This window comes from Eptatretus burgeri, chromosome 2 (assembly GCF_056783735.1).
Source record: "Eptatretus burgeri isolate ZD-2024b chromosome 2, Ebu_testis_v1, whole genome shotgun sequence".
In the NCBI taxonomy this organism is placed as follows: domain Eukaryota; kingdom Metazoa; phylum Chordata; class Myxini; order Myxiniformes; family Myxinidae; genus Eptatretus; species Eptatretus burgeri.
Genome location: NC_140962.1, coordinates 32,510,559 through 32,524,034, shown reverse-complemented (window position 1 = coordinate 32,524,034; position 13,476 = coordinate 32,510,559). Strand labels below are relative to the sequence as shown.

At 42.9% G+C, this 13,476-nt stretch overlaps 1 protein-coding gene across 5 annotated transcripts in view; it reads right to left on the bottom strand.

Moving 5' to 3' along the window:
• LOC147031757 (catenin delta-2-like) overlaps positions 1-13,476 on the bottom strand; it is a 189,196-nt gene that overhangs the window by 53,867 nt on the left and 121,853 nt on the right. For all 5 annotated transcript variants that reach the window (XM_085867143.1, XM_085867157.1, XM_085867135.1 and 2 more), the window contains 5 exons: positions 9,697-9,815; positions 5,321-5,358; positions 2,037-2,165; positions 1,272-1,471; positions 523-1,042 (listed from right to left, as the gene is read on the bottom strand). In XM_085867143.1, the coding sequence (XP_085723269.1) occupies positions 523-1,042; positions 1,272-1,471; positions 2,037-2,165; positions 5,321-5,358; positions 9,697-9,815 (1,006 nt within the window). The remainder of the gene's footprint in view (positions 1-522; positions 1,043-1,271; positions 1,472-2,036; positions 2,166-5,320; positions 5,359-9,696; positions 9,816-13,476) is intronic.

Below are 13,476 nucleotides of genomic sequence, written 5' to 3'. Positions count from 1 at the left end.
CGAATTTTCAAATGTACATGTGTTTTACTCGACTTTATCCCAAATATTAATACTGCAGAGCAATGGATTTCCCACCAAATCAGTTTCCTGGAAGTGAACGTTTTGAATAAAATTACACGAGTGTAAATTTGTTTTTTTGTGCAAATTTTACTGCGGAAAATGAATGAATTAAACATGCAAAAATGAAGGAATGAAAATGCCAAACATTGCTGAAAATGAAACCATTCCTTAACAGACCTGGATGATGCAATCATGGTATCAGTATGGTGGAGGGGTTGAGGAGTTGGGGGTTGAGGGGGGGGGTATCAAGCTGACTATTGTTTATTCAATCGGAATATCAAGCAATTTCGAGACAAAAGAGAAATCTGTCATTTGAAAGAATCTGGAACTTTGTGTAGATGCATTCCTATTAAGCAAAATTACAGTGATAATAATTCAAAGTTGGAAAGAACATGAAAGCGCTTAATTTGAACAAACGAAAGATGGTGTCCTATGTTAAAATAACATCGAGCACCAGCTTACCAACAGGAAGACTACTGTGCCTCGTAAGGAGAGCACGCTCATTCGATCGCTGAACCAGAGTGCCATGGCATACAGTGCCGTAACTTTGTGAGGGTGAGGCTGTGTTCGTGTGGGACGACACAAGTATTCCTGGGTAGGCCATCGGCCCTGAAGGTGGCTGGGGATAGCTGGTGGCACCTGGTGGCACGGCTGCATCACGAGAGTTAGGTGAGGGTTCGGGCAAAATTTCATACTGGTGGGAGCCAGCAGAGACTGGTGATGGCATCCATGAAAAGTTTCCATTTCCAAGATTCACAGGTCGCAGGCCCCGCCTGGCATAGCTCTCATTCATGTCAAAAGGGGAGACCTTGCCTTGATGATATCCCATTGGTACAGGCGCATAAGCCTTCCATACCGATGGCTTGGTTAACCCAGATGAGCCAGGAAGAAAAGCTTGCTGATCGTGGGTGTGTGAAAGAGAAGCTGAGCGTGCATACACCGAAGGCATTGGCCAGGGCTTCATGTCAAGTGCTGGACAAGCCTGCACAGAGGGAAAAGGGCAAATGCATAAATTTTATTTGCACTTGCAAACAGCCACAAGTCTAAATTGCGATGCAACGCAGCAATATTGATTGTGAAGATTCATCTTAAATACCATCAGTGTAATCAAACTCCTCGACCACGAGAAATCATGGCAAGGGTATGATGAATGATGAAGGTGTGCTGGGAAGGAAATAATTTTTTTTAAGGGTGGGTGTGGGGAAGTACACCTGTAGCATTCCAGTCTGTTCATGAACAGTGTGTGGTAGATTGTGATAAGGTTGGTTCAATGGTTCAATAGGTATTTCACAGAGATGCTGGTCATCCAGTGCAAGTTCATCCAAAGGTGCTGTATGGTTTGTGTGATAGCTGCTCATCTCCTGGTAGCAGCTGTCCGGTGATGAGTTCGCTTTGCAGTATGATTGAGATTCTAAACAAGAGAGAGAGAGAGAGAGTTCATGAGAGAAAGAGAAAGAGAAAGAGAAAGAGAAAGAGAAAGAGAAAGAGAAAGAGAAAGAGAAAGAGAAAGAGAAAGAGAAAGAGAAAGAGAAAGAGAAAGAGAAAGAAAAAGAGAAAGAGAAAGAGAAAGAGAAAGAGAAAGAGAAAGAGAAAGAGAAAGAGAAAGAGAAAGAGAAAGAGAAAGAGAAAGAGAAAGAAAAAAAGAAAGAAAAAAAGAGAGAGAGAGAGAGAGAGTGAGTGAGAGAGAGAGAGAGAGAGAGAGAGAGAGAGAGAGAGAGAGAGAGAGAGAGAAAAGAAAATTTGGTTTAAAATAATGACTGCAATGAGATTCAAGTCAGAATAATCTTTGGATACATTTTGATTGAAAACATTCCATAAAAGGTTTGTGGTGCAAGACGATACATATTGTAAATGATATCCATTGATAAGGTGGCTCACTTGCATTGGAGAGTACAGTAGTCAGTGTACCAATACAACATGACATTAGAGAGCAGTCATCAGGTTACTTTCACAATGAGCTGTGGGGTTTGGCTTACTGGCAGAGAGCGTATTGCTTTCAGGAGCGTCGTAGATGCCCCTTTCCTGCAGATTCCGAAGACACGAGTCGACAAGCTCGGAGCCTATGCTCACCCGGCCTTCGTCCTCACTCACTTCACCTGTTGGAGCTGTCGGCAAAGCATCCATCGTCACACATGATCTTCATTTTCTTCCAGTCTCTTGGTTGATAGTCAGCTTATGTTATCTTAAGTCCTGAAAAAGCTTCATTCTCAGCTTGAAAAGGGTTTTGATTCCAAGCTATGCTAAAGTAGTCTCAAAAAGGTGATTCCTTTCAAAACACGAGCATCATCTTACAATATTGTTAAAGCAGGCGTGAGTGCATGTACGAGTTCAAAAAGAAAAAGACCAAATCTCTGGTAGGAATGAAAAGTAGGGCCAACCATCAGTACCAAATACACTGCATTTCACAAAGGGAAAGCCTCTTCTTTCATAAAATACAAATACTACCGTTATCATAATGTACACACTCACCCCTAAGCTGTCTAATCTGGGTTTGAATCTCGGCCCAGCGATAAACAGTCATCCCGCTGTTTCACAGGCAGGGGGATTCATCAATGTGTGTGCTGTCCCTCGGATGGACGTTAAACTGGGGGTCCCGTCTGCTGGCATGAATTGGTTGATTTTAAAGATCCCATAATATTCTTTGCTAAAAGTAGGTGAGCTATCGCCAGCACCATGAACAAATTACAAATTTCTGCTCTAACCTTAGTCGAACGTCAGGCGGTCATGTCTCAAAAACATAATCGTGAGCCCGGCGGCTGCGTGAACAGATCAGATCTGTGGACACCACCGTCGAGCTTATGGGGTCTCTACGGGTGATAGTCTGCCATGTCCCTGGGAAACTCCGTTGAAAAGCAGGTCTCCTGGGGTCATCCGACCAAACAGGAGTGGGTCCCCCTGGCAAGCAGCCAGGTCCTCTGCCGCTCCGGAGGGGGAGGGCTCCCTCAGGTACTCCTACCTTCTCTCCCTTCCATACACCAGGGTCTGAAAGCAAATCAACCATATGGACTGAGACCGGTGGCAAGCATACATCATTTTTATTGATGGTTGCTGGCCGTTGATTCTCGCAGCACTCACGGTGGCGCATGGCCAGCGGGTAACCATCAACATGTGCTGTTGTGGGGGCTGGATGGTCTGCTTTGCTCTGGAACACCGGGCATGGTGGCTCGTCCGCACTGGCTGTATGACCATCGCTAGACAGCTCAAGGTGGTTGCTTCCTACACCAGGGGGGAGTGGGTCTTTATCCACCCCAGGCAAATTTGTAGGAAGGTGCCGCTTGGCTTATTTGGCAGTGACCTTGATTACGGAAGGAGATTGCCTGATGGTTTGCGAGCATTCTCTTACTTGGGGAGGTCCTTACCAAAAGGGCAGCCAGTGGAGAATGAGGCACTTCGGAAACACAAAGCAGCATTCTTGAGGGTTGCATGACCACCCCAGCCTGTTGTCGGATGCACAGAAGTTTGCATACCGGAGGGCGTCGCATAATGTGACGCCCATTCAGCTGCATCCATTTGCTCTGACCTCAGGCTCTTGCCTGGAGAAATCCAGAAGGAAAGGGGGCCTCGCCACTTGCCTGAATGAAGTTGCGATACAAGAAGATCCAAGTGCCTCGGCAGAGTGGGATGGTGACCCACCATAGGGTGTTTATTTGACCAATTGACAAGCCTATGTTCTGGCTACAAGGATGCATGACCAGCTCCTTTCGGAGTTAGACTTCGACACACCACCAAGGGCCAAGGTAGTCGCACTTCACTTAATGGAGCTGGAAAGCCCGCGTCATGACACGATCCACAAGAGCCCTTCTAGCCCTCCTGCACACTTGCCGCATGCAGGTCTTTGCTTCTTTTAAGGAGGGCCATGCACTGGCGCAGGTGTTAAAGGGCGATCATAATGGCACTATATGGCCGATATTTCCACATCTGCTCCCTAGCCTGAGTCTTCCTTTCGGCGGACTTGACCTCTGCGACTGACCTGCTGCCACTCAACCTATGGAAGGCTGTATGGTTGGGGGTTGCTGAGGGTCTTCGTCTTCCGTAATGGATGATGTGGGTCGTGGTGCTAGGCTTTGGGCTACAGATGGTAAAGTGGCCCGATGGTGAAGAGGCGGTCAGTTAGCGGGGGGTCCTAATAGGCCTCCCACTGTCCTGGCCGATCATCAACATCATTCACCTCTGGTGGGCGCAGTCTGCTATAACATCAGCAAGATGAGCCGTAGGGCAAGCAGGGGGTGGAGGTCCATGGCAGAGAATGATACTGCTAATGGGTTCCCCCACTCCTATTTGATCACATGCCCCACCCACACTCCCTTTGGCAATTCCGTGCCATGCTTCCCAGGGACGCCAGATGATATTAGATTGAATGACAACCTGCCAGGCCATGGACTACATCCTAATGATGGGTGCAGAACCTGTGAAGCGCTGGAGAATTTCACCTGGAACCATCGCAGAGTATGTTTCAAAGCAGTTTCGGCATCTCCAGACCCATTGGAAGTCGGCGAGAGGCCCAAGCCCCCATCCTTTTGGTGCTGGAGTGCCTCCGTAACCTGGAGACCCATGCATTGGTTTGGGCTAGGCTCAAACTAGGTGTGAGTGTGTTGAGGGAGAAGGGAGGAGTTCCACGCCCCACTCTCTTGCGTGAATAGGATGGGGGATCAGCTCAGCGCTGCCTCACGGTGGCACTGGGATGGACCTGATGGTGTGGTTCGTGAAAGACTTCGGCCAAGCTTCCTCCTCACCCACCATCCCTCCCCCGGCCAACCCCACAAGAACATAGGAATAATTGTTGGCATTGAAGACTGTTATCATTGTGTCAATTTGCACAATTTATTTCACCATTTCAATATTCTACTACGTTGATCTCACAAGACAGCCATCTACTAGCTATGCACGCAAATATGGCAGAATTGTTGACACCTCTCCCCTTACCTCACTTCCCTCTCCCTCTCTCTGCCATTTACATACCTCCGTTCTTTCCCTCAACAGGTCTTCCTCCCTTGTCATACAAAAACTTCTTTCTGTTTTTTTTCCCCCTCCCTTTATTTTCCAATGTATCCAGATGTTATGTCTGGCTCATAAATACATTTGGCCCCACGTCCATCTTGATTCCCTTTCTAGTTTTCCAATTTGCAATTTTACCTCCCCCTGCCACATTCTTTGCATAAATATTGTCATGACCTCAAATCGTAAAAGCAAACAGCAGTATGAGAAACACAAGAATCTTTAGCAGAGCTCAGTTCAGGTTCTATAGGAAGCATGTTCTTACCAGAAGCATTTTTCCAGTTGAGCGATTCATCTGTCGAACTGAAACCGAGGGCACATTGTTTAGTTTCAGCAAACAATGCACAGAAATCAAGGAGTTAAACAGAAAAATAATAATTTCCTTAAAAAAAAAAAAAAACGTCCTACAGAATGCACAATTATTGTTTGACAAGTACCAGAAAATAAAAACAATGCACTTGGCCTGTCATTTCATTCGAAGTGACGCGTTTTACCATGACGACTCACAATGCAACTACCCAGGAAAGCTGCTTGGTTGAAGAAAAAGTTACAACTACACCCTTAGTAAGTCAAATAGCATGTTTTTAATTCCTTAGTAAATGCTCTGCCAAAAGCCTTAACAAAATGGCAACAAAAAAATAAAAATAAAAAGCTGGAGAACAATCCCTGTCGTTTCTAAAAAGCCCTCATTGTATTCAAGTGACGTACTTCCTTTGCAGAAGAAACACAGCATTTGCAGAGTTTAACACCAGTGAGTTGAAGTGCCATTCATGATGACAGAAGCATGCAGTCACACTTTAAGAGCTCGAGACAGAATAATGGCCAGGACCAGCTGTGCACGTGAGAAAAGGTGGGCCAAACACATAAAACAACCCTCGAGAGGCGGACGCCGCATGCGACATTCGTGAGGCCGTCCGTGTCCATGAGGTCCGTCGTTGCTTGTTTGTTTGGAAATGTGCACTCATTGAGACTGCCCATTTTGGAGATGCGGATTATTAAACGCATCATTAGGCAAGGCGCCTCCTGCCCACTTGTTACATGTGCAATCCCAATCCCGAGCGGCAGACTGTCTGCGTGCCCAGGCAGCTGTTTATTCATCAAAGCAAGGCCCACTTGCTTCAGACCCCACTACATCCTCTTCTACACACCGACTCTCCCCTACCCTTTATTATATTACGAAAAAAAAAGTGTCCATCCGCAGTGACGGGAAAAGTTTAAGTTGATGTATCAATTTAAATTATTTCATGGACTTTAAAAAGGTCAATTGTTTCGCACATAAAAAAATCCAGACTTTTCAATTTAATACCAATTGGTCAACCTGTTTGGCAAAATTACTATTATTGGTCACTTTGGCCTCAAAAGACTCTGAGGCCGCAGCCACATAGCCACTGGTACTTCCCGCACAAAGTTGTGTCCGTATCACAAGTATGGCATTTGCAGCTTTAAAAAAGTGGCCATGCATAAGGAACAGACCCACAGAGAGGGAGGGAAGGAGAGAAAGACAGACATTCATATATATATATATATATATATATATATATATATATATATATATATATACATACATATATATATATATACATATATACATATATATATATACATATATATACACATATATATATACATATATATACATATATATATATATATATACATATATATACATATACATATATATATATACATATACATATACATATACATATACATATATATATATACATATATATATACACACATATATATATATATATATATATATATATATATATATATATATATATATATATATATATATATATATATATATACATATATATATATATATATATATATATATATATATATATATATATATATATATATATACACATGACCCGTTATTTCACTTTTCTTCTCACAATTACACACGCCCTTTGTCTACATCCACTCAGTTTGTCTTCAAAAGGCCTAACGAGCAGCATGTCTCTGTCCCAGTGTCTCTCGCTCTTAGCTGTCCACTTATGTTTCCAACTCCTCCTCCTCTTCCAATCTCCACTCCCTTTTATGCACATGGTCCACAGCTGCCAGTTTGCTCAAAAAAGCTCTCGGGCAGTCCCGAAAGAAAACAAAGTGGAAAAGGCAAAAAGGCGTTTTCTTTTCTTTGTGTGTGCAATGTCGGTTTGCAAAGGCTGATGGTATTTTCCCATTCAATATCCGTTCCAAAACCTTTAATGCCGTATTCAAGCTTAGGATTCAAAAGTTATTTTGTCTCCACTGCCCCCAGCTTTATATAGGTTCTTCAAACACCGATTTGTATTTTCTTATGATATTCTAGATCCAGTGAGGAAATGAAGTTCATGGTTGAAGACATCCCAACTCGAATGCTTTTAAAGTGGTTTAGAATAAAATATATGACATGAAGCCAAATGCATACTTGGCAAATCTATTATGTTTATTGCAACTACACTTGACTGAAGTTCTTGAAAGGCCATCGTTTAGTCCAACCCCTAAAGGCTAGCCATGGAAGTTTGCAACAAAAGCACAGAAGGATAGCTGCCAGGAACAGGCACTTTGTTCTCCATCACAAGGGAGCCAAGAGACAGGGACTGCCCTTTCCAGCAACAGCTTTCTAGCTCTGACTTGGCTGTAATGAGCACATACCGCAATGGAAACAGTGTGGTTCGTGGATACTCCACTAACTCTTGTAAGAAAGCATGGGAATGTGTGAAGAAACATCAATTTCAAAGCAATTTACATCAAGTAAAATTATTAAACATCTTTTTGCCGAATCAAGAAGCTCATCATTCTATCATGTCAAGCAGGATTGCAAGCCTATCCTATCCTCCACCGAGCACAAACTTCGTTACTTGCAAAATATCTTTTCAATCTATCATACCAAAGGCCTCAAAGCCTTTATTATCAGAACTCAAACACCTGTATTTGCAGTAATTCAAGTAAAGGTTCGATGCATGTTCAACCTTAAATAAGCCATTTTAAGGCAAAGCCTGAATCTCTGGGACTATCAGACATGATTCAGGTATGTACAGGCTAATGACAACAGCAGATGGCATCTCTGAAAATAATATGCTGTGTACCGTAGATAAGTCCTTGACTTGGCGTGGAGAGCTAAGGTAAAACACTTGTCAAAGAACTGCAGGTATCTCAGCCTGATCTGACCCCAACACACAACATGCAGTTCAAACCTGCACCTGCAAGTTCTGGCCATCTTCCATCCGGCTTGGAAAATTCTGAAGACTTTGCAATGAAACGAGCAGATGATGCACAATTTCAAAGGCTGCCAAGTCTCCCCCAAGGAGCACAACAGCTGTTTTACTTGCGTCATCATTTTTTTTTTTTAGGTCCTCGTGGAGGATCTCTAAGTCTTACTCACGTTGTTGTTCTTCATCTTCTTCTTGTGGACGTTTTTGTTTCACAGCCTATAGTTTTCATCGAAACTTCCTGAAACTTGGCATATATATGTAAAAATACCCTGTGCAGACAGTAACCATCTCCAATTTTGAAAATTCCTCCCAGAAAAAAAGTTATGACGTCAAAATATCTCCGCTAATGGAAATCGCCTAAAAAATTATCTCCGAAACTAGGCAAGCTTTTTGAATTCTGTTTGTGGGAATCGAACAAGGCATTAGCAGAGATGAATTACCACACGTATCAATTTTTTTTTGACGTCATTCCTATTTTTTGACATTTTTTGTTTCACAACCCAGAGTTTTCATCGGATCTTCGTGAAACCTGCCATGTATATGCAGAAAGCCCACGCGCAGGCAGGAACCATCTCCGATTTTGGAAATTCTTCCTAGAAAAAAAGTTGACGTCATAATATCGCCGCTAATGGAAATCGCCTATACCATTATCTCCGAAACTAGGCAAGCTGTTTGAATTTTGTTTGCGGGAATCAAGCCGGGCATTAGCACAGATAATTTATCGCAAACCTGATACATCACAATGATGTGTTTTTCGTTTTTATGACGTCATCATTAAGAGGACGAGGATCTTAGCTCATTTGAGCTTGTTTTTTTTTTAACTAATGCAGCTAATTTTAAGAATGTTAAATTTTTTTAAAAAAGAACAACCCTTCTTTGATTATTTTTTAAAACAATTTTTTTTAAAATTGCAATCAACTGTACATTAAATGGACAAAGTGATATATTCTTGGCAGGGTATAGAGAAAATAAATTATTCAAGTCATGGGGTCACATGGTGGATCGTGAAAATATTCCAGGTTTAAATATTATATATTATAATGTGGGGTGAAGGAATTTTGGTTTCAAATGGTAATTATTTTTATTGTGTTCGATTTTTGGCCAGACAAAATGTTATATATATAAGATTTCATAAAACCGTCTTTGCAATTACATGGCTAAGGTGATGAAATATTGCTTTGGCAATTTGGGAAGACAAAAAGGAAGGAAGTGCACACAGACAATCGGCTCAGGAAAATTACTGCGTATACCAGATGTGATCAAAGAAAATGGAATTCCAGCACTCAAATTTATTTAAACACAAATTTGGAAATCTTCACACAACTATATAATGTAAAATTAGTTTCTGCCTGACAAAGGGAATGGTTGCCATTTCATTGTTTTGAAAACGTAAAAATAGCAGCAAATTCCGTGACGTATTTGGTTGCACCCTCACCTGATGCTGCTCATACTGGCCGTTGCGGACTCTTGTTGCAGTTTGCATGTCCCAAGCTGGTCAGCCACAATGAGGCGCTCTGCCTCAAGCTCGGCAGTTAGCCGCTCATATTGTAATTCCTGCACACAGAACAAGGAAAGGTAATGTGAATTGGTGGGGGGAAGGCGGGGCAAGGGGAGAGGTAGGGGGAAGCATGCAAGTCAAAACATGCTACAAGTCATTCTTGCAAATTAAAACAGAGTCAATGCTTATCGGCATGGGAGCTGTAAGTAAAGCGACACAACTGTCATTCTACAACTTCCAGATATATTAAAATTAAAGTTCTACCTAAGTAGATGAAATGATGTCTGGCAAAGTCTTCAAGTGCCGTGATAAAAAGATGAGCATGGCACCACTGGGTTACCTATCCAATCAATCTTGTACAAGGAAACCGTCATGAAAACCACATATGTCTTTCTGCTCCCGCGCATCCATCAACATTGCTGTCTTAAGACCCATGTCGACCCTTAACCCATCAATCCAGGACATTCTCAGCTCCACTGCTCAACAGGACATTGACATTCTACATTATGACAGAAAACACAAGCAAACCACATAAAAAACTCAAAAAAATTATTTTTGGACAATAAAATGTGGTGCCAAACCCATTAAGCATAAACAGTGACGTTGACCTTAATGCTGGAAAGTCCCAGGAAGTCCAAAAAGCACAAAATAAATAAATAGATAAATAAATAAAATAAAAGTAATCGAGGGGCTGGCAGAATGGTCTGGAGTTATGCACACTCGTCGGAAAACTGTCCAGTCTGGGTTTGAATCCCGACCCAGCTAAAAAATGTCAACCCAGTGGTTCACAGGCAGGTTGATTCATCAATACGTGTGTGTGCCCTGGATGGATGTTCAACGACATTCCCTTCTGCCAGGAATAGTTAATGGACGTTAAAGATCCCGTGGTGTCCTTCGTGAAGAGTAGGTGAGCTATCGCAGGCACCCTGACCAAATTCCAAATTGCTGGCCCAACTACGTTTTTGTATATAAAGTCAAGGCTTGAGGAAGAGCGAGAATATTGAACAGATCAGGACACAGCAGAGAGAAGGGGCTGGGAGGAGATCACGGACAGCAGGGTTGAAGGATAAAATTGAGGGAGACATGGACTAATATCAGATGTGGGGTGGAAAGATGGATACAGAAGAAAACTCTCAGGAAAGAAAAACTGGAAATTTGGAAAGTGGTGGGCTTGGAGAAGGGGGTGGGAGGAGAGGGTAACGGGGGTAGAAAAGAGCATGGGGTTGGATGTGGGATGATCTGAGATGGTGGTGAACAGCTGTCTTGAAGACTTGGAGGGAAGAATGTGGAAGTTGATTCCACAGGTGGGGGAAAAAAGAGGAATGAATGAGTGGAGGTGAGCAGTAATTATGAATTTTGGGAGCTTCACCAGAAGGGAGTTGATGGTGGACCATGTGTGAACCCTGCAGAAAGCTGGGATGGTCAAAGCATGGAAAGAACAGAGATGCTTGACCAGAAAGGAGGTGTTGGAAGACAGACCACCGACCTGTCTGTGCCGGTAAAGTGATATATGCCCACAGACACAGCTTCATTGTGCGAGATGCCAATGATCCTGAAGGCCTTGGTTTCCATGACATCAAGCTGAGCAAGGTGTGAGACAGAGGTGCTAGCCCGGGGCGGGGGGGGGGGGGTGAAGGAAGCAGTGTTCCATCAAGTTGCATATGATGGCATTGTAGGTGCATAACTTAGTTGAGAATTAGGTCTGGCCAACCGGTTCGTGAAAGACTTGGGCAAAAAACTTTCCCTCGCCAACCCCACAGGAATGTGGGAGTAATTGCGGCCATAAAAGTAGTAGTAGTAGTAGTAGTAGTAGTAGTAGTAGTAGTAATGGAAGAATTTTCTCGAAACAGCTAAAGTGTCGAACTGCAACCATTACCTGATTAGCGCTTACCACAACACCTTTTCCTTCATTCCTTCACATCCCTCTTGTCATCCATTTTCTCGTCTCTTCGCCCGGCAGCATGCAGCTCAAACCGGATATCCCAGACTAAAAGGCCGAAGCCACATCAGCTCAAGCAAGAACCTGCCAAACTTTTACTGCCCTCAAAAATGTTTCTTAATCTCACGATTTCTTCCTCCAAACATTTTTTCTTGTCACAAACCATAATCATGTGATACATTACATATACCTCACAGGAGGATACAAGCAACATCGTGGCCACATGGTCATGAAAGACAAAGTCACGTAACTGCTGAAGGAAACAGGCCACAAGCTAAAGATACAAAGTTCAAGCAGCCGTCCTTGTAAATTATAGCTTCCTGGTAAGGATGAAAAAAAGAAAAAACCTGATTGTTTCCTCATCTACAGAATGTTGAAGATTACATTTGGGTTTCATGGAAACCATTTTAAGATTCTGACAATGTAGCTGAACATGTAGCCAGGTTTACAAGGTGGATGCAAAATCCTGAAGGAAACCGTCAACCGAATATATCAAAATGTTGCCATCTGCTGAACAACACCAGAGTTGCCATCACCTGTCGACTCGGGTCGAGAAAAAGAAGAAGAAAAAAAAATTGAAATATTATTCATGCGCCCTTATTATATTTTACAATTATTGGAAACAGACGTAACCATGGTTACGGCTGCACAATGGTGCCGCCGTAAAGCACCGGCAGCCCAACTGTCCCAATGATGAGAAAAAAACATCTCACAGGTGTTTTGACTAATTGATATGGGTGGTGCAGATGGGTTTACAAACAGACTGCACCGTTTTTCTGCAGCTGTGTTTAGCATCAAGGTGTGAGTGCAAAACAGTCTTCCACTCACGTCTATATGCAAGAGAATGAAGCCAGGTCTCGATGCTTTAGGCCTATTTCTGATGGTATATCTATACCAGATGGGCACATGACCTTGTGGGCACTCCATTCAAATGGGTGGCCCAACCAAGGCCTCAGTGGGGAAGAACTGCCCACGATTACCCCCTCTGCACTGTTTGCTCTCCGCAAAGCAAACTCCGCAGGAGATGCCAGCACACCATACTGGGAGGCCAGGGGAGAACCTCGCAGCAAACAACGACTTCTTTCATGGAACCCGAAGGCTAACGAGCCATCAACCACTTCCCTCCCCCCTCCCTCCCCGTCCTCTCATCACTTCTGAGCATCTCTTATTCCACTTGCAGATCCTATTTTGCTTTGGTCTTTCTAAAGGGGTAGGTGGTAGCTGGCTACTCATTCCGAATCCAAGCAGCTTATTGGTTTCCAAATGAAACCAAGTATCAAGAGATGCGAATGTAGAAGTCTTCACGAACATTGTATTTACTGCACAATTGATGAAAACGTTGCTCTGAAGGACTGTCGATCATCCATTGGAATTGAAAAACAAATAATTGACATGAAAAAGGTGATCTTAATGTGTGATTACATTAATAATTGTGCGAGTAAATAAAGAGATTTCCCAGTCACTGTATTGTATCTGTTTACATTTCAATTTATAGTCGAACAGGTTTAAAGCACATTACATGAAAAAAAAAATTGCTCAAATGTATTCATGTGCTTTTGCTATTATGTCAATCAAGGTTTTTTTTTTGTTATGACAAGTCCAAAAGTTTGACTTTAACGGTTTAAATATAGTTTTTAAAACCTTGACTCCTGAAAGTACCAGATACATGTTGAAAACCAGCGTACAGTCGTACAGTCGTGACCGTACGTACTCTGTGCAGAGCGTTGGTGCTGCCGAAGCAGTGTCCTTGGCTATTGGGCACAATCCTGGACGGGTCA